The sequence below is a fragment of the Acomys minous genome (genome assembly GCF_964271855.1).
Source record: "Acomys minous genome assembly, chromosome: 7".
Classification (NCBI taxonomy): Eukaryota; Metazoa; Chordata; class Mammalia; order Rodentia; family Muridae; genus Acomys; species Acomys minous.
In genome coordinates, this window is record NC_140488.1 from 9,348,014 (window position 1) to 9,376,009 (window position 27,996).

Here is a 27,996-nt window from a genome sequence, read left to right on the forward strand (position 1 = left end):
TGTCATAGCTAAAGGATTTCTTGGCTGGTCTTTTAAAATGAGAGAATGGTCATACCCAATGGCACAAGCTATAATCATCTTGATGGCAGGCAGAGTACAACTCCCTAATTGCAATCAAGAGGCTGCCACAGGCCTTCTGCATTACTGTACCTTCTCACTTGGAAATCAGAAAGCTGGGGCCAGCTGAAGTAAAAGAGGCCGTGCTTATGGCAGCATCTATCTTTTCTTAGTTATTTGACATCTGCTAACATGTTTGGCATGTTTAATTATGGTTTTGATCACCCTCTATGTATAAATCATACAAAATAAGGATTACCTTAAAATATTCCATCAGTGATCTGGAGTACTTCATAGCATGGTCTTTCTTTAGTTTAAACATCCTCAAATAGAGAAGTGACAAGCATCGGTAGCTGGGTGAGTGTAAAATGATTAAGTTAATGAAAGTGCCTCCTGAAGACCATACACTGTTAAATATACAAATTCACATTTTGCAGTCACTCGTCTAATCTCAGATTGTGGAACATGTGTAAATAAAGACACTTTTAACACATCAAGGTAGAATTATTAAAATCCCATTTTGAGAAGGGCATAAATTGCAATGGGGAGTAGATGTTTAATCAGTGACTGAAGAAATTCATTAGTTATCCTTTAACAGTTGACTGGAAAGCCAGACTAATGATCTGGAGTAAGTCTCTTAAGCTGATGTGCAGTGTTCTCATCCCATTGCAACATTTCAGCAATTTCCTTGTGGCCTCCTTGCAACTCACCATAATACTGCTAGCTTTTTGTCCCCATCAGAAGCCAAGGGGCTTGCAAAGTTCTTCAGCCTCATTGCATACCTTTGAAGGAAAAAAAAAGAGAAAAAAAATACTTAAATGGAATCTGGATTACCTTTCAAAATTCTGACTGCCCAAATGACTTAGCCTCCCAATGTTTTCATTAAAAGCATAGGCCAGAATGGTCCTTTCTTAAAATCATATACAAAAGGGTGATCCACACAATATAATGAGACCTAGTGTAACATCAAGAACTGAACTCTACAAAAGCCAGTTCAATTGTGGACTCATGTTTTAGAATAATGCTGTGGAATTTCCATGATCTTTTGGCTATGTGTAAATGTTGGTTGACAAAATATTGTTTCTATGAGCTTGCTAGGTAAATGCTATTGGTTTTATTTGCAAAGTGGGCAAGTAGGTCAGTCTGAGTTCCCTTTACGATAGATGAGGGAATAATAAAGATCTATGTCTGATATTGGCTAGGGAGACCTCAGTCAAGTAAAAACTCTTTTCTAATAGTTCAAAATTTGAACATGTTCTTATACAAAGCATGTATGCATGTGTGCATGTTTATCATGGATGTGTGGGTGAACACATGTGCCTGTGTTAAAGGAGAGCTGAGTTCACAGCATTTAAAGTCTAAGAAACTTTACATTATGGGGCTTGTATATTTTGTCTTCGTATTCTGTCTGTTACTGTTCCATGCTGCAGTGATAAAAGATCAAGTAGTCATCTTTTCTTTTCTTTTTTCCCCCTTCTAGTTGAGTGTATCTCATTTTGAGCATTCTGGATCTTGAGAAATCAATTCATTGCATAAAATCATTGTGTGAGATTTAATGCAATTTCACAGGTACTTATAGTAGAATAAGTAATCAAGTTCACTGTGGCAGAAAAATTTTGAAGAGCACATACAGGCTGTCTGGGTTATCCCTAATTTATGGAAGGAGATGGAGAGCCTATAGTGTCCTCTTACTTGCTACTTACAACAGCCTCTCCAGAGCAACAGGGGCCCTGTCTCATCTCCACTTAAGACTTTGTATGTCCTCAGCATGCTATCTGCCCTGCTTTCATGGTAACTTCTCAAAATCTGTTGAGTGAATGTTTTCAGCAATGGGACTGACACACTTGATGGGGGTTTCTTTTGTTGTTACAATGGCATTTGGATTACTGAAGTGTCAAGTCAATGTGGTACGTTTCTATTGCAGATTCCTGGGGCTCAGAACAACTATAATTATTTGAAAATAAAAACAGGACTCTCTCTGTGTAACCAGCATATTGTTGGGAAGAGAGTAATAAAACTCTTTTCCACATAATAGTGTACTACTATAAACTATATTCATATTGCAGTCATCCCCTTATTGCAGCCACATTCGAAAGTGACTCAATAGTAGATTTTCAATTGCTGAAATGGGCCTGAAGACCTAGTTTGTTTCATTTCATTCCCAATAGAAATTCTTCTCATTAAAAAATATAAAGAATGCAGAAATGAGTTCTTGCAAAACAGGGATAAAATCTGAAAAAAAATATGCTTGGTTGTGCCAATGTCAGTGCCGTGGTTGTTATACTGAACTTCGGCTATGGAGAATGTTACCATTGGAGGGGATTTGCTGAAGAATTCTTTGTATTAGGTCTTATAAATGTACCTCAGAATCAAGTGTATAATATTGACTGTAGAGAGGATTTCAAAAAATTCTTCATTAACTTTCACCAACTTTCCACTGAAATATATTTGTGTGAGTGCTAATATGTAATCTAATGGAAAATGATAGGGAGTGAAGAAGAATTATTTCATAAATAAATAAGGAAGAAAAATTTTAGATGAAAATAAATATTATTTAATGATATACTTCATACTTTCTTTTTTGAGTTGTTATTCCTGCATGTGAATGTGTCTATACAAGTTCATGTGCACCGTGTGCTTCATACATTGGGCCCACAGAGGAGGACAGAAGAGGCTAAGGAAAGCCGTGGAACTGAAGCTGCAGGCAACTCTGAGTCTCCCCGCCCCCTCTCACTCTTTCTGTGCATTTGTGTGCACTGTGTATATGTGCACACATGAGAGAGAGAGAGAGAGAGAGAGAGAGAGAGAGAGAGAGAGAGAGAGAGAGAGAGAGAAATAGGGAGAGAGAGAGAGAGTTCTGGGAAGGGTCCTTTGCAAAAACAGCAAGTGCTCTTAAAAGTTTATCCTTCTCTATAGCCCCTGCTTGTGTACTTTTAGAAGAGCATGTAATAAGAAACAAAATTTTGCAGAGAAGGAAAACACCATAATGTCACACTTTTGCAATTACTACAATCTTATTTCCTTCCATGTTGATTTGGATACATATACAATTTTTCATATTAAAATTTGTACATAATTCTGCAGCATAATTCTATCTTTTTAAAAGTATTACAGGCCTCTAGTACTTCAAATCCAGGGCTTCCCACATGATAAATAAGCATCTACCACTGAGCTATGCCTCAGGCCTTGATTTTACATTAATACAATTACACATTTTCATGTCGCTGTGTAGGCTTCATCATTATCATGTGTTAATGGCTACAAAGTACTTTAAAGTGTTGTATGATATAAGAAACACTCTTTTATTATTATTTGTATTAGTTCTAATTGAGTGTTATATATATATGTTCAATAAAGGAATAGTACAATAATTCTGCATTGTGAAATATATTCTTTAAATTCAAATCTTCAAAGGTTGAAATCCTGTGTCCAAAGATATAAAAGCTTGCTCACATGGCTTTTTTATATAATGCCAAATTGCTTACAATTTTCAAAGATAAATTTCTATTCTCCTCAGTTGTACAGTAGAGGTTTACAATATGATTTTATTTTATATTTTTAATGATATATGCTAACATTGTAATATTTTCTCATTAATATAGCATATTTTATTTGAATTGCATAGTTGAGTGATTCAAGAAAAACAAATTATTCATTGTTCATTTACTTTCTCCATAAACTTTGTATTACACTTTTTCCAGAATGCTTATCTTACATAACTTTGAAACTTAAAGTGTTCTTGCTGAGACATTAAGAAATCAATTTCCCCTTGAAAGCTAGCTTCTCTTGGAATCACCCTTTGTTTACCAATCTAACTAATTTTTCTGAAAATAATAAATGAAGAGGAAGTTTTCTAAAGGGAGAGTAATGGAAACAGGAGAAGGTAAGAGGGAAAAGACATGATGTACAGAAACTAGATTCAATTTTAAATATTTATGTTGGCGTACTGTCCTTGTGGACTGTGTAGTTTACTCTTGTTCATTCCAATGGTGATTTCTCCACCCCACTCTCTGGATCAATCTGGATTGTGATATTTAATCTAGGTACCTCCAGTTTCAAGTTTGTGTAAGCAAGTCACCATTTGGTCTCTGGGTTGCCAATAAAAACAAACTAGCCAATGCTGAGCTATAGCAGAGAATAGGGTGGGACATTCTGATCCAGTGAAGGGAGGAGAAAGAGAAGGAAAGAAAGGAGGCATGAGGAAAAGACCAGGAAACATCAAGAGAAATGAACCAGGCCTAGGAGATAATTTAAAAGCAAGTATAATGTGGCAAATCTGAATGGGAGGAAACTATGCTAGCATGGAGGTTTAGGATGGAGTGATTTTTGCACAGCACTGTGCTATAGGATAATTAAATAGATCCTGGTCTCTCTGTGTGGTTATTTAGGTATAAAGCTAGTTAAGGAGTAATGACTGATTTCACTAAAATAGTAATTCAACATTATCTATTCATTCAACATATTTTTGGTTTATGTAATATTTTTGTTACATAACATGAAAGCAGAGAGAGTGCTAAGTGAGAAGAGCAAAGGAACTGGCCAGAAGCGGAAGGAGGAAGAGAAGGGATAGGGGCAATATGAGCAAAGTATCATGAGATCTATATATGAAAATATAATGAAAGCCCTATTTTAAAAACTCACAAAAGTTATTTTTATTAGCCCAAGGGGCATGTCCCACGAAAGCCTTCACTTACCAGGAAACTGAGACAGAGGAGAGAACATTCTAGTGGGACTCTAGATGAGAGAAACATGGGAGAATGGCAAAGTAGAAGGATCCAGAGGGTCCTAGAAGCCTACAAGTAGATCATTATGATAGGCAGATTTGGGCACAGGGGTCCCACTCAAACTAAGGAACCAGCCAAGGACAATACAGGTGGTAAACCTTAAACCCCTACCCAGATCTAGCCAATGGACAGAACACTCTCCACAGTAGAGTGGAGAGTGGGGTATTACTTTCTCACATACTCTGGTGCCTCACCTTTGACCATGTCCCCTGGACGGGGAGACCTGGTGGCAATCAGAGGAAGGACAGCAAGTTACCAAGAAGAGACTTGATACCCTATGAGCATATAGAGGGGGAGGTAATCCCCCTCAGGAACAGTCATAGGGGAGGGGAATAAGGGGAAATTGGGAGGGAGGGAAGAATGGGAGGATACAAGGGATGGGATAACCATTGAGATGTAACAAGAATAAATTAATAAAGGAGAAAAAAAATAAAAAAAAATAAAAATTTAACTCTAGTTTTTTTTTTTTTATCATAGTTCCCTATTTGTATTCTTTAGAATACTTTCTTTTGGAAATACTCAAGGTAAATCTGTCTAACGCTTGTTTGAACGCTTGGGCACAAATACCTGCAGATATAACAATTTATCTAGAAACAAGGCAAGCTTTGTATTACTGAGAAATGGAGCTGGTGGAGACAGAATGTAAGAACCTCTCAGGTTAGGAACTACTCAGTCAGTTGGAAGTAATTTGGTGGTTGGTGGAAGTTGATCAGTGGTAGAATAATTACACAGGTATAAAAATGATTATTTTGTCTATGCAGTCTACTATTTAGTGAGAGGTTAAATTCCTTTTCTAAGCTTTTCAAATCACTAGAAAATACCGAAGTGGTATTTCTTCTCCTCTTTTTTCTTTTCTAATAATATTTTTTATTTCCAACAAATTTCTCTCCACCAAGACATTAAAAAATTTCATTACCAACATGAATCAACACAATAAAATATGTTGTTAAAATATCTTCCCCCATTCTCTTCCTGACCTTCAGCCCTATCAACACTGTATCTTATTCCAGATAAATGAAAATTCTGCTATACACTGATTACCTTATATATTGACTTTGGGTTAGAACAATGCCTCCTTTCAATTAAAAATTGCTTTCTTTACTTCTTTATTTATTTAGTATTGTGTGTATGCAACAGTCCATGTTTGTGGATCAGAAGACTACTTGAAAGAGTCAATTATTTCCTTTCTGTATGTGGGTCCTTGGAATCAAATTCAAGTTGTTAGTCTTTACCCAACAAAGGCATCTTGCCAGTACCTCCTTCCCTTTCTAATAAACAAAACAGAAGGCCTTAGAAAGTATGGTTCTTAATAGAAATCTGGAGAGCACTAGTTTGTTTTGAGAAGGCGAGTCAATGGCAAATGATAAAATGATTATACTTTACTTTCACCTGTGACATCTTAATGTTAATTTTATGAATATTACTAATTATGAGACTCACATTATAACCTCTGAAGAGTGTAATTTATAAAACAGTGTCCATAAATTATAAATATTTTATGCATTAATAAAATGGCAGGAACTAATTACAATGACTTTTGAACACATTAATTGTGGAAATATTTAAACAAAAAATATTAGCAGCTTCCAACTCTGTTTAAAATTTATTTAAGAATATGATTCTAAGAAAGCAATTTACCTGAGGAGCTCTACAGTCTCAGAATACATGGTATATGGGGACTTTGCTTCCAGAGGATCACGTTCCATGGCATTGCCACACTCAGTGAAGGACAGGGCTGCATCAGCATAGTTCACAGCTTTGCCAAATTTCTCAAACTGAAATAGGAAAATTACTGTCAACATGATGCTCTTTTTTGCTCTCATAAAGTAATCATTCACAGCTCTGAAGGAATTTTGTCCCCATGTCCCAGAACACACTTATCAGTAGATAGAGGCACTTTGGATAGTTACCATACAGGGGACAGGAGGCACCTAGTACACAGAAAAGAGGTGCTTCTAAGCATCCTGAAATGCATGGGATAGCCTCTGTAATGGACAACTAGATGTTCCAGATATCCAAAATGAGATACAGAGATATGTCAACCCTGATACAGAGAGGATAGTGTGCAAGTTGGTAACAATGATGAAGGAACTGGTTTAAGGTTCTATTGCTGTGATAGTGTGGTTAACTGAGAAAAGGAAAATGCATCCAAGGCATCAAAGTGGTTTGTGGTACCATTGTTGATGTCACCCTCACTTTTAGGCCAACCAGATTCTAAATGAAGGCCTTGCCTAGTTTCTAATCACTAGATGTACTTAACTGGCCAGATATTCAAGTGCAGTTGAGTCAGATCTTGCAACTAAGCTCTGCTTTTGTTATCTTCAGAGTGTGCTTTTTGCTTTAGAATGTCATGAAAATATGGACACCATCACAAGGTAAAGAGTAACATACTGAAGAGTGAGAGGCTCTAGTATGAAAGTTGACAATAGTCAGATCATTTTCATTGGAAATGCTGGGTTGAAACAATGTCAAAAAGTCCAAAAATATAGAGCTGTTAAATATTTTATATCAGTAAAATTTTATTGCAAAAGGTTTTAGCTCTGATAATGGTCATGATTAAACTGGCTTAGCCATACTGATTTCTTTTTCTTGTGTAATGAATATTATATATGATACTTCCATAGTGAACATTTTATAACAGGATTTTAGATTTTCAATTTTAGACAGTTGGATGTAAAAATTCTACTAATACAGAACTTTATGTAAAAGGACAAGTATAATGTAGATTTAATTGTTTTAAATTTTGCATACATTTTATCAAAATATTGCATATGCAATTGTGATGATTTCAACTTTGAAAATGGCAGAGTATCTGTCTCCAGGAAAGGATTAAATATAACTATACAATGATTAGTTTCAGGTCTTGAAGACTATCTTATTACAAATGAATTTACAATGATGTTTTTTAGCTTTTATGTACTAAAGAAATTCTGTGATTTCTATAGGCCATTGAGGAGAAATAACATTTTCCATTAATCCAACTAATTGTTATGTAAAACTAAGTATATACATATAATCTAGTTTCTTTCTATTTTGTCTTATGACATAATTTCCTTGCGTCTTCAGAATTCAACTAGTTTATATACTGCCAATGAAACTTTAATAGCAGATATTACTGAGTATTTCTTTATGTGGTTGTTTTGAAAGGCCACACAGCTCTAAGCAGTAGCTAGAATTTTCTACTTTACCCTAAGAATCACTTTTTGCCCCATGGATGCAGTATCTCCACAGTTGTCACTGATGTCATTTCTTAACAATATAGTTGAGTATCTATGTAGGCTTGATTTTTCTCAGTCCCTCAACTGTTTCACCTACATGGTCTCACATGTGCATCCTGCTCTCTTTATTATCCCATGTATCAGCTTGTCAAAGGAATATTCATGTACTTCCTCACTCTGATTTTAAAGAGGGAAAGCTCCAGAGCACTTCTTAGGTATCACAGAGTTGAAAACCTTTGGAAAAAGCCTCTGGTCTTCCAGTCAGCACCACTGTCAGACAAGAACTTTTTAACTGCTGGCTATCATTTAGAGATCATACACAAAATCCACGTGCATATTTTTAGTGGCATCCTCCAGCTTACCTTGTTATTTTTGTCTGCAGTGGTGCAGGAAAGTTGTTTTCAGGGGAAAATTCATAGTACATAAAGGATAGCTTCAAAAATAGCTAGGCAATTTGAACAGCAGAAATAAATGATAAAAACCAGGAATTGGCAGGTCCAATGGACAGAGACAGTTGATGTTGGCTACACACTAGTTACAGTGTAGAGCCTGATATAATGTTCCACCACAGCATTCCCAATGTCAAATGAAGCTAATTGATGAAAGGACACAATGTGGTGCTTGAGGATGGTATATCTCTTGTCATAATGATATTGAACTGATAGTTCCAATTGGTCTGAGATATAGTAAGGGATGAGGAGCCTGATCCTAAGACTGTCTCTAGGACCATGGTTCTCAAATGGTTAAATTTGGAAGTCACTTGGGCATCTTTAGTTATTCTGGCAAGGTCTCAGTCCTACAAATTCTCATTTCATTGATTTTGGATATACCCTCAGCAATATATGGTTGAGAACCAGTGTTAGGAGGATCAATTAGGATAAACAATTCAACATAGCAAGCTCATCACTGGTTTTAGTCAACCAAGTCCCTCAGAGATAGCTGGGAATTATTTGATTAAAAATCAAGATTGTAATACTTTGATCAAAATAGGAAAGCCTGACTATGGAACATGGAACCAAATGCAAAAGACTCTGAGCTTTCTTTGTAGACTTAGCTCCCCCCCCAAATCAAAGTCTGAGACCCGCTCAGTGTCACTCAACATCTTCCACCTTCACACAGCAGATTTGGTTCACTAGACCCAATAGAAGCTCCCACCATATGCAAAGCATTTTGAAAAGTCATTTCAATTCATATAAGAGTTGGACAATGATATATGTGAGTGAGCTTCTGAAGTTGGGCCAAAAGAAAAAAGGTGACAAAAAATAATAACATGAGAACCCAGGTCAAAGAACTTTGGGAATCATGGTGTTACAGAATTCACAAGCTCTCATCTTTATATAAGAGGAGCAATGCTTTAAAAAGGGTCTGGGCAGTGTTCCTTCACATTTGCCCTATTTGTGAAATGTGTTCCTTGTATTTGTTCAAAACAACATAAAAATAGAGTGAAACAATGAGAAGATGGAACCTACCAGTGCATCAGCTTTATGTTTCAGCTTCTTAGCTTCTTGCATGTAAAAATCAGCATTGTGAACACTAAACAAACAGAATAAGCTCTTTTACAAGCCAGTCATTCATCTTTTTATTTAGAAACTGAACAGTAAATTTTTTTTAGCTATTAATTCATTCCTACATGGTGCCTTGAAAAAGACAGACTAATATCCTCTCTCTCTCTCTCTCTCTCTCTCTCTCTCTCTCTCTCTCTCTCTCTCTCTCTCTCTCTCTCTCTCTCTCACACACACACACACACACACACCTGCTACCAACCTTGAAATGATGCTTTAACTTGACTTGGAAGTCTATTAGGACAGAAACTTATATCCTCCAACCCTAGCCATTACAGTTTCCCAAACAGTTTATATAAAATCTAGCTATAAATCTCTCTATATACCTGAAGTAATGAACAAGAATGAATGAAAATAGCCTAGAGGAAAGAATCTGCGTTGTGAAATAGTAACAAAGATTTGGGGTTTAAGTGGGATAAAGGCATTTTATTATTGGTGATGGAGGTATGTGTGTGAATGGGTTTCCCTTTAACATTATAGGACCTGATATGAACTTCTTACATAGGATGACATATGCATGGCACTATAAAATCCTTTACTCCCAATCACCACTCCCAAACTGGGCCTGTAACAATCTAGGGACAACATACGAGTCATCAAAAGTGAGCTTGGGTCTCCGGACATTGGTGCTGCTGCTGGACAGGAGAGGCAGGGCTGCCCAGGATGCCATCTCCAGATGACTGCTATCCATAAGGCCAGTAGTGATTGTAGAGGTGATGGTAGAAATAGTAGTAGTGGTGGTTGTTGTAGTGGCCGTGGCAGTGGTGGTAGCAGTAGCTGTGACAGTGGCAGTGACAATGGCAGTAGCAGTGACAGTGGCAGTGGCAATAGATGCATTGGTAACAGTAACGGTGGCAGAGGCAGCCTTTTTTGGAGCATCTCCCTCCTAGAAAAAAGAAGGCAAATAGATTCCATTAGCTCTGGCTTTCTTAAACTATTTCTTCACAAATGCTTTGTATGCCAAGAACAGTAGAAAACACAGCATGGAAGAAATACACACAGCTTGACAATGGATAGGTGATCCTAGTATGTTTTATGACTTTTGTGGATCCTGAGCTTTTGTTCTCTGTTGACATTAAATAGTAAGCTAGCCAGGTGTTGAGATTACACAGCCCATGATCATCTTTACACTGGCATTGAAAGGCTTTAAATCTAGAAGAAAACGTAAAATGAGAGGGGAAGGAACAATACAAAGGGAGAGAAAGAAGAAGATGGAGACACAGGTAGACATGAATGAGGGAGGGGAATATCAGAAGATCTGGCACTGCTCTTCAACAGTCAGTGTTCTGGCTGACTTGAGGCTGACACAGCTTTTTTTCCTCATGGGTCCCTTGACAGCTATTGAAAGTGAATGGCATGATATTTTGAAGTCTTCACAGAGTCAAACCTCAATTGCAGCAGGTCACATACAAAGTGAATAAGAGACTTGCGGGGGCTTTGCTTTGAATTGGCGTTGCTGTACAAAAGATGGAATCCAGAAGAGAAAATAAGTGTTGAGAATTGTAACTATGTATTTGCACTATGTCACAAGACTGCCTGCCAAGTTCATGTGACAGATTGCTTTTCTCCATCTGGCAACTGGGCAATCTCTACTTTTATAGCTCTGATAATACTTTCCATGGTGTCACTTGCTCCTTATAGTATTATTAGCTGGTGTCTTCCTAAGATTGGTATGCTTCAATGTTTGTCCCTCAGTCAACTGCTTTCTTGATCAGATTTGTCAACTTGTATGTGTTAACACAGATTCAGCAATGAGCAATGGTTCCAACATGACAACATCAATCTTACACGTTGAAGGTCTGAATAAACTATGGTCACTTCTGAACAGATACATACTCCCAAATTAGTAGGAAAACTGACTCTTTATATTTAATGGTAGGATGGGGCTCCCTCTCATCACTTAGGAGCTTGCAATTCCTGAGGTTGTCTCCAGGTTAAGGGTATTGCAAAGGCCAGGGAAGGGGACAAATGCCCCCTCCATTAGCAAAACTATCTTGTGCCTGCATCCAGATGTAAGTTCATGTGCCCTAGACCATTCACAGGCCTCTTTCACTTCTTTGTAAGATATCAATCACCAAATATTGTATATTCTCCTTTGAGTACAAGTAAGTCTCATTGGTCACCTCAGATTAGAAGCTCCCCTTCACTTCATGTTCTTTGAATTTTCTGAGTATGCCCAGGCATTTAGGAATGTATGCTTCTGTTAGTGGAAGAGTTTACTTTAAAGATAAAATCTTGAGTTTCATTTTCTGACCCATTGCTCTGCCTGCATTTGCGGAGGCCTCCTGGTACCAGAGACAACCAGGTGAGACACCACCACCCAAGTATTTGCCTGCTAAGTCCACTTAAGGCACACACAAGGGCAAACTATGTGTGGGCCTCTGTGCTTCATATTCTGGCCCAAAACTCTGACTGCTTTCCCAGGGGCCTGCCAGCACCAGGGATGCCCAGGCAGGACCCCTGGGGCCCTTGACTGCTAGATCCCTTGGTGCATATCCAAAAGCCATGCTTGGTTCCCTGCTCCAGTCTCCTGCATTCTTTTGTTCTATGCACTCCTCTGCCAGCATTTCCAGAGGCCCACTGGCCCCAGGGATAGCCAGGCAAGACCACTCCCCAAACCTTTGCCTGCCAAATCATACCAAACAGCAGTAAACTACATCCTAACCCCTGTACTCCGTTTCCCAACCCACAGCCCTGCCTTCATACCCGGAGAAATGCTGACACAAAAGACAACTAGATGGCTAAAGGCCAGCATAAGAACACAATCAACATGAGGCAGGGAAATATGGTACCATCGCTGACCTCCTATCCTACTACAGCAAGCTCTGGATATCCTAGCACAACTGAAGCAAAATAAGATGACCTTAATTCCAATCTTACAAAGATGATAGAGGCCTTTAAAGGGGAAATGAACGAATCCCTTAAAGAAATACAGGAAAATAAAATCAAACAGGTGAAGGAAATGAGTAAAAGTGTTGAAGACCTGGAAAATGGAAATAGAAGCAATAAATAAAATACAAACTGAGGGAATCCTGGAGATGGAAAACCTAGGTAAGAGAACAGAAACTACAGACACCAGCATCAAATACAGAATAAAGGAGATAGAAGCCTATGACCTCTTACAGGTGTGGTCCCCCTCCCGCACTGTCTAACCACAGCCTACTCTTGGAGCTTTTAATATTCTTTCTTTGTTCTACACATGCAGTATTTTGATTATTATTATGTGATGGTAGTGGGTTTTCTTTTTGGGTCCAAACTATTAGGTGTTCTGTAAGCTTCCTGTATGTTTAGTTCATATTTTATGCCTGAAAAATGAAGTGACACTGTGTATGGCTATTGAAATGATACCATTCCTAATCTATACTAATCTAGCTGTAGTGCAGAAAACCCAAAGGACTGTAGAGTTATTTAGCTTAGAAACATTGTTGTATTTTTTAGAAATAGATTCACCATTGAATTCAATCCTGTTTAACCAGTTTTTCCGCTAATTCCCATTTGCAAATCTGAATTATGGAAAGCAGGAATTCAGGATTCCTATTCCTGTTTAGTCACCTTGGACAACCTTGATTTCATGCATTTCTTTTAGCCACTAGAACAGTGGTTCTCAGCCTGTGGGTCATGATCCCTGCCATATGGGCTACCTAAGACCATCTGCATATCAGATATTCACATTAAGATTCATAATAGCAGCAAAATCACAGTTATAGAAATTAGCAACAAAAAAAATGTTTTGGTTGGCAGTTACCACAACATGAAGGGCAGCGCCCTTCATACCCTCAAGGTATAAAGAGAATTAAGCAAAAGTACCCCAGAACCTTTGGAAGAATAGAGGGTTTGAGTATTTGTATATGAAGGCATGCTTGGCTTTTCCACCTATCCCTCCCTTGTAACATTCTCTTGGTAAAGTCATACTAGTTGAACTGCATTGACTTATTTTTACTTGATATAGTATTTCTTCTAAGACACTTACAGTTATGGATATCCCTTTGAAAGTTGCACAGAATTTGCCTTCACTTCTCTTAGGTTTGGTAGAGGTGATTTGCCCAGATATAGAGATGTTTTTGTCAGGACTGAAGAGCCCATTGTTGCCACTAACATTTCTACGACGTGGAGGGTCCTCTGACAGTGGAGATAATGCAGGAGGGAACAGCTTTTCTTCTTTTTTCTTGTTTGATCTCCTGGATGAGTTCCTATGGAAACAAAAAGTGTAGGGTGTCATAAAATCTCACTTTGTTTCATTTGTTATTTTCATCCCTCTGCTGCTCTCTTTAGCTAAAGCGATGTGTAACTTGGTGATTTTTTACATTGTGTGAATAATTATATATATATATATATATATATATATATATATATATATATATATGCACAGAGGAATACATATAAAGAACTAGAAAGAATCTCTACATACATATGAAGATATGCACATATATATCTCCAGGGCTCTTTGTTTTAGGAGTATATATCTACTGTATACATATATATATATATCTAATGTGTATATGTCTAATGAGAGTGCTACAGCATGATATTGGAGACTTTCAAGATTATTGTTAATTAGATGTTTTATAGAAAACATAATGTAGAATTCAACCCCCTCATTTTTCAGGATTTTCTACTAAGACTTAAGTAAACAATGTGGCAATAAATGGCACAATACATTTTATATTTTAAATGAAACATTATGCCTATACACTAAGAAGCACATTATACACTAAAAACTAGTGTAAAACATTGTAAGTTGGCTGGAAAATGCTGTGTATCAATGCCAAGGTATAAACATCCATTCACTTTAAATTTTTATATAGATGTACTACACTTCAAACAACTCTACTTAAAATATTCTTTGGTGATATCGTCAAGAGACATCTGCAATACTAAAAATACCCCTGGGCTTTTAAAGTGATTTATCTGCCCATTAAATAGGCACCATCAAACAGACTGAGACTTCAAATATAACAGAACAACTAAAATCTTATGCTAACTGCTTTACATGGTAATTGGGTCATGGATTTTCATTTTAGTTACTGTCTTGAGCTAATCAATGAAGATTACTTGAATTTTAATCTTTTCTTAGACAACTAATATTGCACTCTGCAGCCATTTACTTTTCATTATTATTGACTACAATTTCCAATAGCAAATTAAGTCAACAAGAATTTATGTTTTCCTCTTGGTCAATTTCAGTCAGTGTCTAGATATATAGATTTGCTATATCTCAGAGCAGCAAATCAAGGATGAACAAGCATTCAGGTGGGTCTGATTTCCTGAAAGAGAAATCAGTGCCAGCTCCTTGCTCCTTTTTACTGTAGCATACATATTTGGCAATTATAGAAATACATGCTATCTTCCTTACCTTTTGTCTCATAAATATGGCTCTATTTTACTGCTATGTAGTGAACCTTTTAAAATGTGAAATTGTTTCTGCTATTATCTTAAGTGACTAAAATTAATATACAATATTTCCTAATTATTTTTAAAATCTTTGTGAAATATTAGTCATTTTACTATAGCTGTTATACAAGATAAATTAATAGTGAACGTACGGATCAAGTTTTTTTTCCATCTAGATTTCTTTTATATGTATCAGTGTTTTTCTTACATCTTTGTGCTTGCTGGTGCCTGAGGAGGTCAGAAGAGGGCATTGGATTCCTTGTAACTAGAGTTACTAGAGAGGGTTGTGTGTCACTATGTGGGTGCTGGGAAGCAAACCCAAATTCTCTCTAAGAGCAACAAGTGCTCTTGACCACTTAGTACCCTCCTTAGCCATGCATCAAGGAGAGGTTCCACCAACAATAGGACACATAAAGTACAATAATTACAGTGGTACCTGACCTTTGGTGATATGTACATACACACAAATAAACCATTGCTGTTTCCTCTATAGGAAGTACTTCATTATTTGTAACCAGTCCCCTGCCACTTGAGCTGGGTAAGAAGGTAGTGGGATCTTCAAGATGAAGCTCTGTTTCTGAGAGGTACTTGATCTTAAATTGTGTGTTATTTCTCTCCCATTGTCTACTGACAAGATAAATGGAGAAGCAGTCTTTCTGTGCAATAGGCACCAGTATATTAGTCCCTTTTCATCTACCATGCTCCAAGATAGAGTGTATAGATAGTTAATAATTTCATTGACAAGAGACATCCAGGGTACTTTTTCTAAGAAAGATCATTGTGATTGTTGTCATCCATAAGATTTTCTTTTAATAGTAGTGTCCTTTAAATAGGATAGAAAAGGACATTAAGATGGCTTTGTTAAATTCTAAATGTGGTGAGGGACTCAAAAGAGCCTTCTTTTGGTTGATGGGGTAACTCCTGTTGTCACAATCAGATATAGCATCTTTACTGGGTTTAGAAAATTCATTTAGAAAAGAGAACATTTTCTCTTAGGAGTTTCTAAGGATTTAGAGAAAAGGGTCAAAGAACAAGAGAACAGATAAAGACTGCAAGAGGGTTCCCAAAAGAAGACCTTAAGACACCAACTTGCCCCATTCTTCTTCTATTCCAAGGACTTGATGCTGATGACATGCATAAGATCATGTTGAAGTCCCTATCTGAATGATAAACACTCCCAGAGAAATAGTAATTTTCCATTTACTATAAGAGCAAATACATACAAAGCCTGTGCACTAAAAAAAAAATACCATTTTCTCAATTGAGAATTGCTTTATTTTATTTTATTTTATTTTATTTTATTTTATTTTATTTTATTTTATTTTATTTATAAGAGTCACTAGCAAGACACAAGTAACAACTCCTTGGGTTTCTTATTAAGGTTTCTCGGTAAAGCAGTGAGGGTGTGGCAATTTCCCACTACTCTGGCCTCTACCTTGTATCTGTAGGTAATCTGAACTGAGTCCAGCCTGGGAACAGAGGTAGGATTGCATCACCAGTATGCCACTATGTTAGATCATCAAGATCCATGATTCTTAATATACCTGCTGTATTTTGAGCAAAAGGGGTTCACATTGCTTCACTGGGTTTCCTTTTTTGAGAACTATGTTAATGGATATTGTAGAGACAGCCTTTACCAGAGAGTACATACACATGTCACAAATAGGAAATTATTTTCAGAGTAACGGGCAGTCACCTTAGGGATCAACAGTTATTACATAGAGTGAAGAAATCTGCTTCTACCTTTCATTTTCAAACAAGAAGCTAAACTCATTCAAGCTGATGAATTATTTCCAACATCTGATCTGTGGCAGATTGATGCTGTATCACTGATGTTAAACAGTAATCTGTGAAATCAATTGTTAGCAGCAGTTGTCCAGATTGCCTCTCTGCTTTGGGCTGCTAATAGACTCCAAAACTGGGCTTTGATGGGAGCAATCTCAAATGTTGAATAAATTTATTGCAATAATTACACAGACAAAATGTCTTGAGTAGCTGACATAATTGTTAGTTAAGTAATATTTATAAAACAGAAAGAACTCCGTCATAATGTTCGCTAGAAACAGAGGGCTAGACTTCTCTGGAGAAAGATGATATTCTTTGACTGGGGAAAGGACAAGAAGCCTCCTGTTTGATCTTGGAAACTTGCCACAGAGAAAGAAGGGAGAGGAGGGGCCAGTTGGTTAGAATCAACACACTCATCTAGGCCTCACTTTTCTTAGCACAGAACTGCCCTCACTTTCCCAAACATGTCATTGTGCTGGCCTCTGTAGAGTCAGGATGCAAGTACTGATCTTCCAGCCTTGTATTAACACTAGGAAATGTCATTAAAACTAGCCCCCTATCAAGGTCAAGGGAAATTGTCTAGGCACTCTTAGAACTGAACCATAGACAAAAGCAGATTGATCTGATGAAGATGATATGTGTTTTCTGATATTTCTTCTTTTTAAATAATTTTTTATTTTTTGCTTGGTGCAAAATGTTCTTCTGTGGTTAATTTTTGACGAATGTCCTGAGTTATAATAAAGAAATGGTTCTTAAAACCTCATAATAGTCCATATTCTCTTCTTTATTCATATGTGTATCAAGCCACTAGCCAGACATTGCTGTCAGGCCTGGATTAAGCCCTTCTTGATTTCAGCCTGCCATTCTAATAGGATAAGAAGCTCCCAATATTTTCAAATATAATTTCTTTTGGAGTCAAAGCACTTCCACAAGGGCTCAAGGGATAGAACAATGAAACAGGGAAAACTTACTCTCTAGTGTTCAGAGGCTTGTTGGGTGGGGCTGGGGAAATGCAAGGAGGAAGCAGGCATATAGTAGTGTTGTCCTCTAGGCGTTGCTTCTTCTCGGGGATTTTCTCTGCAGTTTCTGTTGGCTTTTATAAGGAAAAATATACAGAGCTTCAAATATATCACACATCCACACAAGCATGTTTCACTTAATGAAAACAAAACACAACAAACAAAAACAAGCAAACAGAGAAACAAAAATCTGAACTAGGTAGTTTCTTCTATTTTAACTTCTAGATTAGGTTAGGGAGTTAAATGCATACCTTTGATCAGGCAGAAAAGCAATCAACCTTTTTAGTTAGTTCTACCAAGAAGTTGGCGTATGAATGGTTTGAACATTAATGTAATCAATGATTTAAAATTGTGTGGCACAGGAACCTCATAATGAAAGTGAAGAGAGGCTATAATTTTCATAAGCTTCTCTCATCAAAAGTGCTTTTACAAAGTGATAGTTAGTAAACGTTGGAACCTCTACATGGCACAAATCTTGTTTAAACACCATGAGACTTATGGGTGACCTATAAAGGTTGTCTATAGTATCAACACCAGGCAAGAGAAAGGACCATGTATAAAGCATGCCTTTAGTTCTTATATACATTCATTCATTACAAAGGCATATTTTTACTCTGTACTGTTGTCATCAATAAGAAAGAAGGATCAAGGCAGGTCAAGGGCCCCACACTTCCTACTCACTGTTCTGGAATCTTTTTATTGGATATATTAGGTGATGACTCAATAAAGAACACCAAGAATTCTCTTCAGGACTCACCCATGACTCTTATTGTTCCATTTCCCTAGCATCCCCAAATTCCTTAGTGCTCTCCCATCTTATTGTATCTCCCTGATGTCTGGGAAGCGATTGCTTTTTGGCACCCCCTTCTGTCCTAATCTTCTAGAACATTCACCCCTCTCAGTGATTGACTGTCTCCTTGACGCCCAGTGCCCTGCTCCCTCTCCATCCCTCCAAGTACTTTCTCAGGAATCCCCACTATCTCAATACCACAGTCTCCTAGTACTTTTCCGTCCTTTAGTGTTCCCCAAGTTTTAGGGTATCTAGTCCCCTAGCATTCCCCAGTCTTCTATTCCCTAAGTATCTCTGAGATCCATTCTCCAAGTACTGTCAGGTTTTCTAGCAATTGTGTGCATCCTAGCACTCCTTAGTCCCTTCGTGCAGTCTTGTTTCCTAACCCTCAGTTCATAGTCTCCTAGGATCTGCCTGAATCCCAGTACTTCCCACACTCCTAGCACAGCCCAGTATTCCAGAGCTCCTCTGTCTCTTTGGACTTCAATGTCTCTTAGCACTCCACAGTCTCCTAATAGTGCCCAGTCTTCTGTTGCAACTCACTCTCCTAGTGTTCCCCAATCTACTAATATTTGCCGTGGCTAGTGAACTCTATCTCCTACTATCTCCTCCTTATCCCTAGCCTGCAAACATTGCAAAGACCATTATCCATCTCCTGTCTCTTTGCACACTCCACTCTCCATGGTCTTGGCTCCAACCTATCCCTGTATCCCCAGTTTTCCTAGTTTCCCAAGATACGTAGTCTAGTAGAACACCACTGTATCCTCTCACTCCGCATGTCTTGGCATTTGTCCAACTCCAAGTGTTCCAGTCTCTGGTCACTGTTCAATTGACTAGTGGAACTGGGTTTCCCATTTTCCAAGCACTCTTCTGTCTACTAGCACTCATGTGCTTGCTAGTCCTGCCAGTATTTTGTATTGCCTGTCTTTAAGCAGTCTCCAGTCTCTGAGGGCTCACCACTCACCTAGTCCCCATTGTTTTACAGACTCTCCCCGAAACCAGTCTCCAATTGTTTTCTTTTCTCCTAGCACTCCAGCCTCTTAATGAGCTCTAATACTTGATTGGCTGACAGCCCCTGTAGCCTCAAAGTTGTCCCTAGCCACCTGATATTCCCTAGGATCCACACCATCCTGTCTCCCAATGTTCCTCAGCATCCTGGCACTTCCTCCTTTTAGTATTGCCTGTCTCTAGTCTCCCTAACAGCTAGGGCCCTTAGGACTACAGTATTTCATAATCTCCTAGCACTAGGCTGTCACCAGCCATGCCTCTCTCTCCTAGAACTTTCCTATCTCTGAGTGCTACAAGTGTTCCAGCCCTCCTCTGTCTTTGAGTGCTCCCCTGTGTCCAAGCACTGCACTGTCTCTCAGCACTCCCTGTCTCTGAGTGCTCCTATGTCTCTCAGCACTCCCTGTCCCTGAGTGCTCCTATGTCTCTCAGCACTCCCTGTCTCTGAGTGCTCCTATGTCTCTCAGCACTCCCTGTCTCTGAGTGCTCCTATGTCTCTCAGCACTCCCTGTCTCTGAGTGCTCCTATGTCTCTCAGCACTCCCTGTCTCTGAGTGCTCCTATGTCTCTCAGCACTCCCTGTCTCTGAGTGCTCCTATGTCTCTCAGCACTCCCTGTCTCTGAGTGCTCCCCTTCTCCTCGATTCTGGAACTTGCCATTGTCCCACTGCATCCCATACTCTTGGCAGCATTTCCTAATTCCCCTCAGTCTTACAGCACTACCTAATCTTCAAAAGCTTCCTTGTCGCAGTGTTCCCCATTTTTCTAGTGTTTTCTGTGTCCTATTGCTCCATAGTCTTCCATCTTCCCAGTCTCATAATGCTTATTGGTCTTCCAGGGTTCCCCAGTCTCTGACTACCCCCTGGCTTCCTATTACTTGCCTGTCTCTTAGTGTTCCCCAGTGTCCCAAAGATTCCCAGTTTTTCAATTCCTCAGGTCTCTTCTACTCCTTATCTTCCTGCATTCACTTCTTTTATAGTTTTTCCCTGTATGGTCAAGCTTGCTCTCCTAAGAATCCCTATTCACCTCGTAGTCCCCTTTCTTCAGCATTTTTCAGGCTACCTGTGCTTCCGCAGATGCTTTGTTCTGGCCTTCCTCTATGTCCCAATGCTTCTCTTTCTCCTATCACACTCCTGTCTTCTGATAATTCATTGCTTTTTATTCACCTCCAGTCTCTTTTACTTTTTAACCCCTAATTACAGGGGAGTGAAGAATTTTAGAGCATTCCATTTAATAAGTCACTACTGTTTATAGCTACACTGTTCTTTTTCTTTTCTTTTCTTTTTCTGAGACAGGGTTTCTCTGTGTAGCCTTAGCTGTCCTGGACTTGCTTTGTAGACCGGGCTGGCCTTGAACTCACAGTGATCTACCTGCCTCTGCGCCCCCCCCCCCCCAGTGCTGGGATTAAAGGTGTGTGCCATCACCACCAGGCTGCTACAATGTTCTTTACTAAGTAATGTGAACAATGGCCATATTCAAGACACACCTTCCTGGGAAGAAATGGGGGAGGGGGTGGCAATGAAAAAAGGATTAGGAGTTGCATCTCCAGCTATTATAGTGCTTTGAAGAACACTACTAGCAAAACAGCAGGATGGGAGGACATGATTTTGAAAAACTACCCCAAGATAAGGAGATAAATCAGAGTATATTAGCTATAAACTATATACATATTTTAATTAGTAAAATTCATTCTAGATTTCCCATTCTGGTGACCTGGTGTAAGCCTAGAATTGATATCAAAGTGTCTTCATGTGAGATTTTTTCACAGTGTAACCCTTCCAAATAAGTCAGTAATCTTAGAAGACTAAAAAACTATTGCATGGTAGATATCAGGATAGCCCAGGCTAGTTGACTTGGAAGTGCATTAATATTTGTCCAGAGAAATGAACAAATGTAGAATAAAGCACTTGACCTTTGTGGCAGATAGGCGCCCTACTAATGCTGAAGTGGGAAACTAAAGCAATGATACAGGAGCCACTGGCAGTAGTAGCAATTTAAGACGCTTGCTCCAGGGACTGGCCACCTTGGGAAAGGCCTTGTTTGTATTATTATTTCCTATATATCATACTTTCTTTTATTCCATGAGAGCTACCCTTGAGAATGGCTACCACCACACCCTGATAATTCCTAGCACTATGGCCATATGCCAGGCATTTCATTCTTCTTAGAAAACTGTCATTTCTTTACCAAAGCTTGCAATCCTCTGCCATTGACCTCCTTGAAAAAATACAGCAGAAGGTGTTAGGCTCTGCTCACAGCCACATGGCAGGCTCCATTGGACAACTCACCTTGTGCTTACGCTTGCCCTTAGGGGCTGGTTTTTCCACAGATGTGGCAGCAGTTTGACGCTTGGGTTTAGAGGCAGTTTCCTTAGAGTCTGTCTTCGTGGGTGTTGCTGAGACTGAGTTTTGGCCTGGTACTCTAGAAAGCAAGACAAGGTCAATCTTCACCCAGAGGTTTTTTGGGTCCTCCTGATCCCGTAGAGGGGACAAAAGCTCAGTTTGCATGGCAGGAGATGGTGAACAAGCTGTCTCGCCATTGCTGGTGGGTAAGGTGTTGCTGTTGCTGCTGTTCAGGTTGGCATTGGAAGTATCCTTGGGTTTAGAAGGGTTACCTCCAGGAGCAATGCAAGGAGGCAGAACTTTGATCTGCAGGGTCTCTTCCTGGTCTGTGTTGGAGTCAGATGTAGAAGAATCTGTCTCAATGAATTCCCGAGACTTTGGCACAATCTTCCCAGGCCCTCTGTACTTCTTTTTCTCGGTGGCCAGAGGAACATGAGGCCGTGGTTCTTTCCTAGGGACTGGTTTATGGGCAGTAGCTTTGTTTCGGCTTCGCGGTGGCTCAGGAAGCTCCATGCTTTCTTTTTCTTTGGGAGTGCTGCTGGTAATATTTGGTTTGGGCCAGGTAAACTCCTCAACGTTGGTGTTTTTCTCAACTTTTTTGGGCTGTTTCTTTCCAACTGTCCTTTGAGAAACTGTGTCAACTGATGTTGACAATTTATGCTTCAAAGCCTTTGTTTCTGGGGTTTTCTGAGTGGGCCTTGGTCGAGCTTTCTCCCTGATGAGATTGAGGAGAGGCCTTTCTTTGGGTCCAGCCACCGCCTGGCTGGGGTTTGGTTTCACTTTGACCTGGACTTCCACTGGATGTATTATTGGAGGAGGCAGAGAAATGGTCTCCATGGGTGCCTCATTTTGGCCACAAATAAATGACTTGTTCTGGGATGTGACTTTGTTCAGCCATTTATCTAGTTGCCATTTGTTGGTGGAGGGTGGCTCAGGCTGTAGATTGAGAAACAATAACAAGGATGAATTTCATCTGTGTGGAGACTTTAGAGGGACTTGCTGTATAGTGACTATTTGTTAATAAAATCTTGGATGATGTGGTCTGGGAATGTAGTTAGTAGAGTACTTGTCAGGATGCATGAAGCCCTGTGTTCAATTCTGAGAATCACATAAACCAGGTGTGGTTGTGGAGGATCAAATGCTCAAGGATATTTTTAGTTATATACCAAGGTTGAGTTTGAGGATATTTTGAGCTACATAAGGTCTTGTAAATGAACAAAGAAAAAAAAACCCTGACTACCTTGGATGCTAAGTGACAATACACCCCACCCCCCACACACAAACAAACATTGAGAAATATACTTGCAGTGAAGATTAAAAGACTGAAGTGTTTTCCCCTCGTATCTGACTAGATAAAAACCACACAGCTGCAAATAAACCAAAGTTTGCTTTTTTACACCAGTTTCTATTGTTCTTTTGAAGATATTCTCTACTCTAGCTAGTCAGTAAAGGATTCTTCACGGGGAGATGTTTCAGACTGTAACCAGGGGCTCCTGAGAGAGAATTCTGTTCCCAAAGTCTTTTGCTAAGAATCATTGATCAACCTATCACCAGGAGACAGAGCTAATGGTGTCTGATCCTGAAAATAAATCTAAGTGCATCTCAAGTGTGCTCAGAAGGAAAAGCTTTCCATCTTCAAAAATACTAGGGTTTACTACATGAAGTGATAATTCTTTGAAAGCACTACTATCTTTGTGTTTTTATTGAAGGATGGAAAAATGGATTCCCTCAAACCACTACACTCTCCTAAATATTTAAGCAATAATCAACTTATGGGGATGTGTGTGTGGACTTTGACATTCACTATTAAATGATAGAAATGGCATATTTGGCATATTTAATTCACATTCTTGATATTCAACTATGATTTTGACAAGTTGAAATGGAAATCCATCATTTTTATTAGAAAGACTCTTCTTCTGAAAGCCACCAAGCATATGGCACCAGTAAATATAGAATGGCAGAATTATTTAAGAAGAATTATATAGCTGTGATCCCTGCTTTTAGAAGACAAAAGCAGGTAAGTATTAAGGAAACTATATTTGCTGCTACTTTTAGCAGTGTAGCTCCAGGGTTAGCAGCTCTGGCATCTTACTGACCTGGGTTTCAGTCTTGGCTTTACTATTATATATCTGTGAGATCTTGAGGTAGTTTTGGTTTAAATTCTCATAAATGCACATTGTCACCTATCAAATGTTCTATAGTGTAATAGAGTATAGTATTGGGATTTTAGTAAGAAGAAATGAGAAAATGTAAGTGTTCAGGACAGCATTTACTGTTTTTAGCAGCAATAAAATGACTATTGCTTCTATTATTCCTTCCTGGTTATTGAAAAAGAAATATATAAAAAGCTATGATACAAATTTCCTTATTGCACCATATTCTGGCTCAGGTAACCAGAGCATTTATCCTCAATGTATAGGGAATGGGAAGGGAAAAATGATTCCTTTTATTTCAGAGTTATTGATTTGATATTTTGTGGTGCTAGGCTAAACATTTCCTAACTTACTATTATCAGGCACACAATGTAAATTGAAGTAAGGAACATGTGACTTTCTGAGTGCTGTTTTACCTTTATAGAATGGCACATTACTCACATCTTCCTTGCTTAGTATCCATTTGTCACTTTAATAACTTTAAAGTGGAGTTAAGGGTTAGCATCTTCAGATCTAGAAGTGCATCTTGACTGGTTTTTGTTGGGTCACTTAAAAATAAGTTGCAAGCTTCATCATTACTATACTAGTTTTATATGGAATGAGGCTTGAGGCTCCAAGTAGGTAAGTGACTTCCATAGAAAATCACTCATAAAGCAAGCAATCTGTACAACTTAGAGTCACACAGAGCGAATCTATATATGTTAGAGTATATAAAAATTATGTTTCAAAGAAACAATCTTATCAAGTCTCTGGCTACTTTTCTGAAGTGGTTATTGTGCTGAAGTACTTAGAATAATGATACATCTGTCATGCTAGCTTATGCACCAGCTTGACATCTTCACTTACCTCTGGAGTGGCCACTCTAGGAGCCTCATTGGATTCGCTGTCGGTGGTGCTGCTTTCAGTGTCTGAGTCTGATTCTGAGCTACTATCTGACTCACTGGAGCTGCCAGATCCCCCATTGGCTTGCAGCACAGGTGGAGGCTGTGGTGTGGCCAAGAGTGGGCTGAAAGAAAAATGACATCATTTATTACCTCATCTAGTCTCAGACTAGAAAGAAAGAGCCCAGTTCAACATAAAGACTTATTATTGGTGAGCAGCAGGCAGAGTGCACATTTTGTCTCTGTTGGATGAGGACCCTGTAGTGTACTCTGCCTGCAGCTCACCAACAAAACATAAGGCTACATGTGTCCAGTGTTGAGGTCAATATCAAAGATCTGATGAGAAGCAAGCATCCTGGTCCAGCACTGTTCCTTTTCTTCCAGGAAATCCTACCCACCTCTATATTCCACATGAAACCTTTCAGCAGAGATTTCATACTTTATGAGTACAGCCTAGAAACTGAGACCTAGATGTTATATTGTTCCATTTATTTATTTCAGTTAATTTTCCATTTTTATTGCTATTTTGTAGTACTCCACCCAAAATTCTTGGAATATAATCCTATGTAGTCATATTTCTAAGAACTGGTAACCTCAATTTTCCTTTTACTGAAGGAAACTGAGGCCTAGGAGCAAGGAAGGACTTTTCTTGACTTCTTACCCATAGTGCCCTAGCTCCTTCAAGGATAATGACTGCTGTGCACACTACACATTATTCCAAAGGCCTAAGATGTGGTCCTCAATTTCTGTCTTTTAGGTCCAGGAGTAAGGAAATGAGGACATGTACTTCTTTGTTTTCTTCATTATTGTTTTGTAAATGCTTTGAAATGCTTATCAAGGAGGTGAGAACCCAAGGAAACATCGATCTCCAATAACTGTCTTTGAAATTTGTAAAGCTGATCAAACAAAGTATTTGAAAAGGCACATCATTTGCTGTTCTGCCTTTACTGGGAATCAGTTCTTCTTTACCAATCATTTACTGTTTTATGCACTGTACCAAATCAACTTCAGCTGCCCATAGCATCATGGGGAAAAACATTGTTTTTCTGTCATTTTGATCATTGCTTCTTTAGGTTGAGTTTTAATCTGCTTTCTCTTAGGAACTGTGCAAAACAAAACAAAACAAAACAACCACACAAACAAGCAAGCAAGCCAACAAACAAAGAAAATTGTTGAGGAGGGTTCTAATCTCAGTGAATCTCTTCAAACCTGTCCTCCTTTGGAGATCAATTGAACTGAAAGTAAAAGGTAATCTTGGGGCTGGTGCATTTTCCTTATAATACTGAGTCTGGTTCTTCCTTCTGCTTGCTCCACTCCACCCCATGCTTCTCAAACACTGTAGCAATTTTGTTGGTTTTCCTGCCTAACATTCTTCAAATCTGAGGCAAAAGGTCAAACAAGAAGTCATGCTCTGACTTGGGAGCCACCTAATTCTCTGGTCTCATCTTTAAACCTAAGATAGAGAATTTTCAAGCATTCTTTCGTGCAGAACTCTAGAAGCATACATCTTTATTCCTTGAACAGAGCTGTACCAGTTCATGCCCCATCCCATACTCTTAACAGAGCCTCTTCTCCAACACTATGGCTCTCAACACTGGCCTGAAGATTTCCTTCCCTGCTGCTAGGGAAGAAATGAGATCTTTAGTTCACTCCCTTTAGTGCAGTGCAGGTTTCTCATAAGTCACAATTCAGCACAGAGAACCTTTTGAACCACTTGTAACTTCAATGCCTAAAGTCTGGTCCTTTCGTCTCCTTGGTAGATGTTTTCTTTCATAGAGCCGAAACTGATGATAAATTGCTAGCTGCCAAGTAAATGCTATCCACAAGTATATTCTCTGCCAAATATACCAAGAGATTAGATGAAAGCACAAGACATAGAGGAATACTGTATCTCTTAGGAAATAAATTCTCTCCCCGCCCACTTCTCTCTCTCTCTCTCTCTCTCTCTCTCTCTCTCTCTCTCTCTCTCTCTCTCTCTCTCTGTGTGTGTGTGTGTGCGCGCGCATTTTTTACCGAGAAAGAGATGACGCCTGTAACTCAGTGCTCATATTTTTCTGCATTTCTTTACAGAACACCGTTTAAGTGCCAGTAAATATCTTCATACATGTGCAAAGTATTCTTCAAATTGAATCAATTGTGTTTTATCTTTAGTTGCTAAATAAAGATTAAGAGACTATATCTAAGTGAAACTAATCTAGAGATTAAGCAAATTTGGCTTCAATTTAACACATTTGTAGTGACAAGAATACTAGGTGGTCAATTCTGGGGTACAAATTTAATTTGGATCCAAGATTATTATCTTCCAATGAAATTCTGGTTCCTAATATTTGTTCATATATACATTCATTGTGGCTTCTTGTAAGAATCTGCTCAGCCTAATATTATCACCTGAAAACCATTCTGGATTTATTTTGAGATATTTTTGGATAGTGTTCCCATTTACTGGATTTCTTTTTTAGCAATTTTTGTAAGAAACAGAGCAACCATTGTGTATATGCCCTTAAGATAAAGTTCACTCACATAATATACATAAAGCACAGCTATTTTACTTGCCAGAATCAGCTTACTCCTAAACTAACTCAGAATGAAAGCTTCACAGGTTTAGTGGGAGACTGGTAGGTAAGGAGATAGGAGCTGAAAAGAAAGAAAGGGTAGATAGAGAAATATAGAGGTAGGATAGAACAAAAGGTAGATTATTAATCTACTTCTCATCTCAAGGCTTTAATTGTTACTCATGAATAAGGTTATTTTGTAATTCAATGGTATTGAGTTTTGTATAATGATGCAAGTCATGGTTATGTCAAATACTAGTCTAATTTTATCACAAGAATATATATCCTAGGTCTAATAGATAGATATGGCTCTATAGATATATAAGGTAAAATAGTTAAATAAAGGTTTTTAATGCCTCAGAGACCTACAGAATATGGCATTTAAAGATGTTTTTATTATCCTAAAGATTCTTTTACAACAAGACAAGTTAAGTCCTGGCAACACTCAGCCTGCCT

At 38.5% G+C, this 27,996-nt stretch overlaps 1 protein-coding gene across 5 annotated transcripts in view; it reads right to left on the minus strand.

Moving 5' to 3' along the window:
• Positions 1 to 27,996, minus strand: part of AFF2 (ALF transcription elongation factor 2) — a 483,479-nt gene that overhangs the window by 17,796 nt on the left and 437,687 nt on the right. For all 5 annotated transcript variants that reach the window (XM_084788922.1, XM_084788918.1, XM_084788921.1 and 2 more), the window contains exons 9-17: positions 24,954 to 25,113; positions 21,898 to 22,887; positions 17,769 to 17,890; positions 13,592 to 13,811; positions 10,212 to 10,507; positions 9,529 to 9,592; positions 6,480 to 6,616; positions 768 to 839; positions 317 to 410 (exon numbers count right to left, since the gene is read on the minus strand). In XM_084788922.1, the coding sequence (XP_084645048.1) occupies positions 317 to 410; positions 768 to 839; positions 6,480 to 6,616; positions 9,529 to 9,592; positions 10,212 to 10,507; positions 13,592 to 13,811; positions 17,769 to 17,890; positions 21,898 to 22,887; positions 24,954 to 25,113 (2,155 nt within the window). The remainder of the gene's footprint in view (positions 1 to 316; positions 411 to 767; positions 840 to 6,479; positions 6,617 to 9,528; positions 9,593 to 10,211; positions 10,508 to 13,591; positions 13,812 to 17,768; positions 17,891 to 21,897; positions 22,888 to 24,953; positions 25,114 to 27,996) is intronic.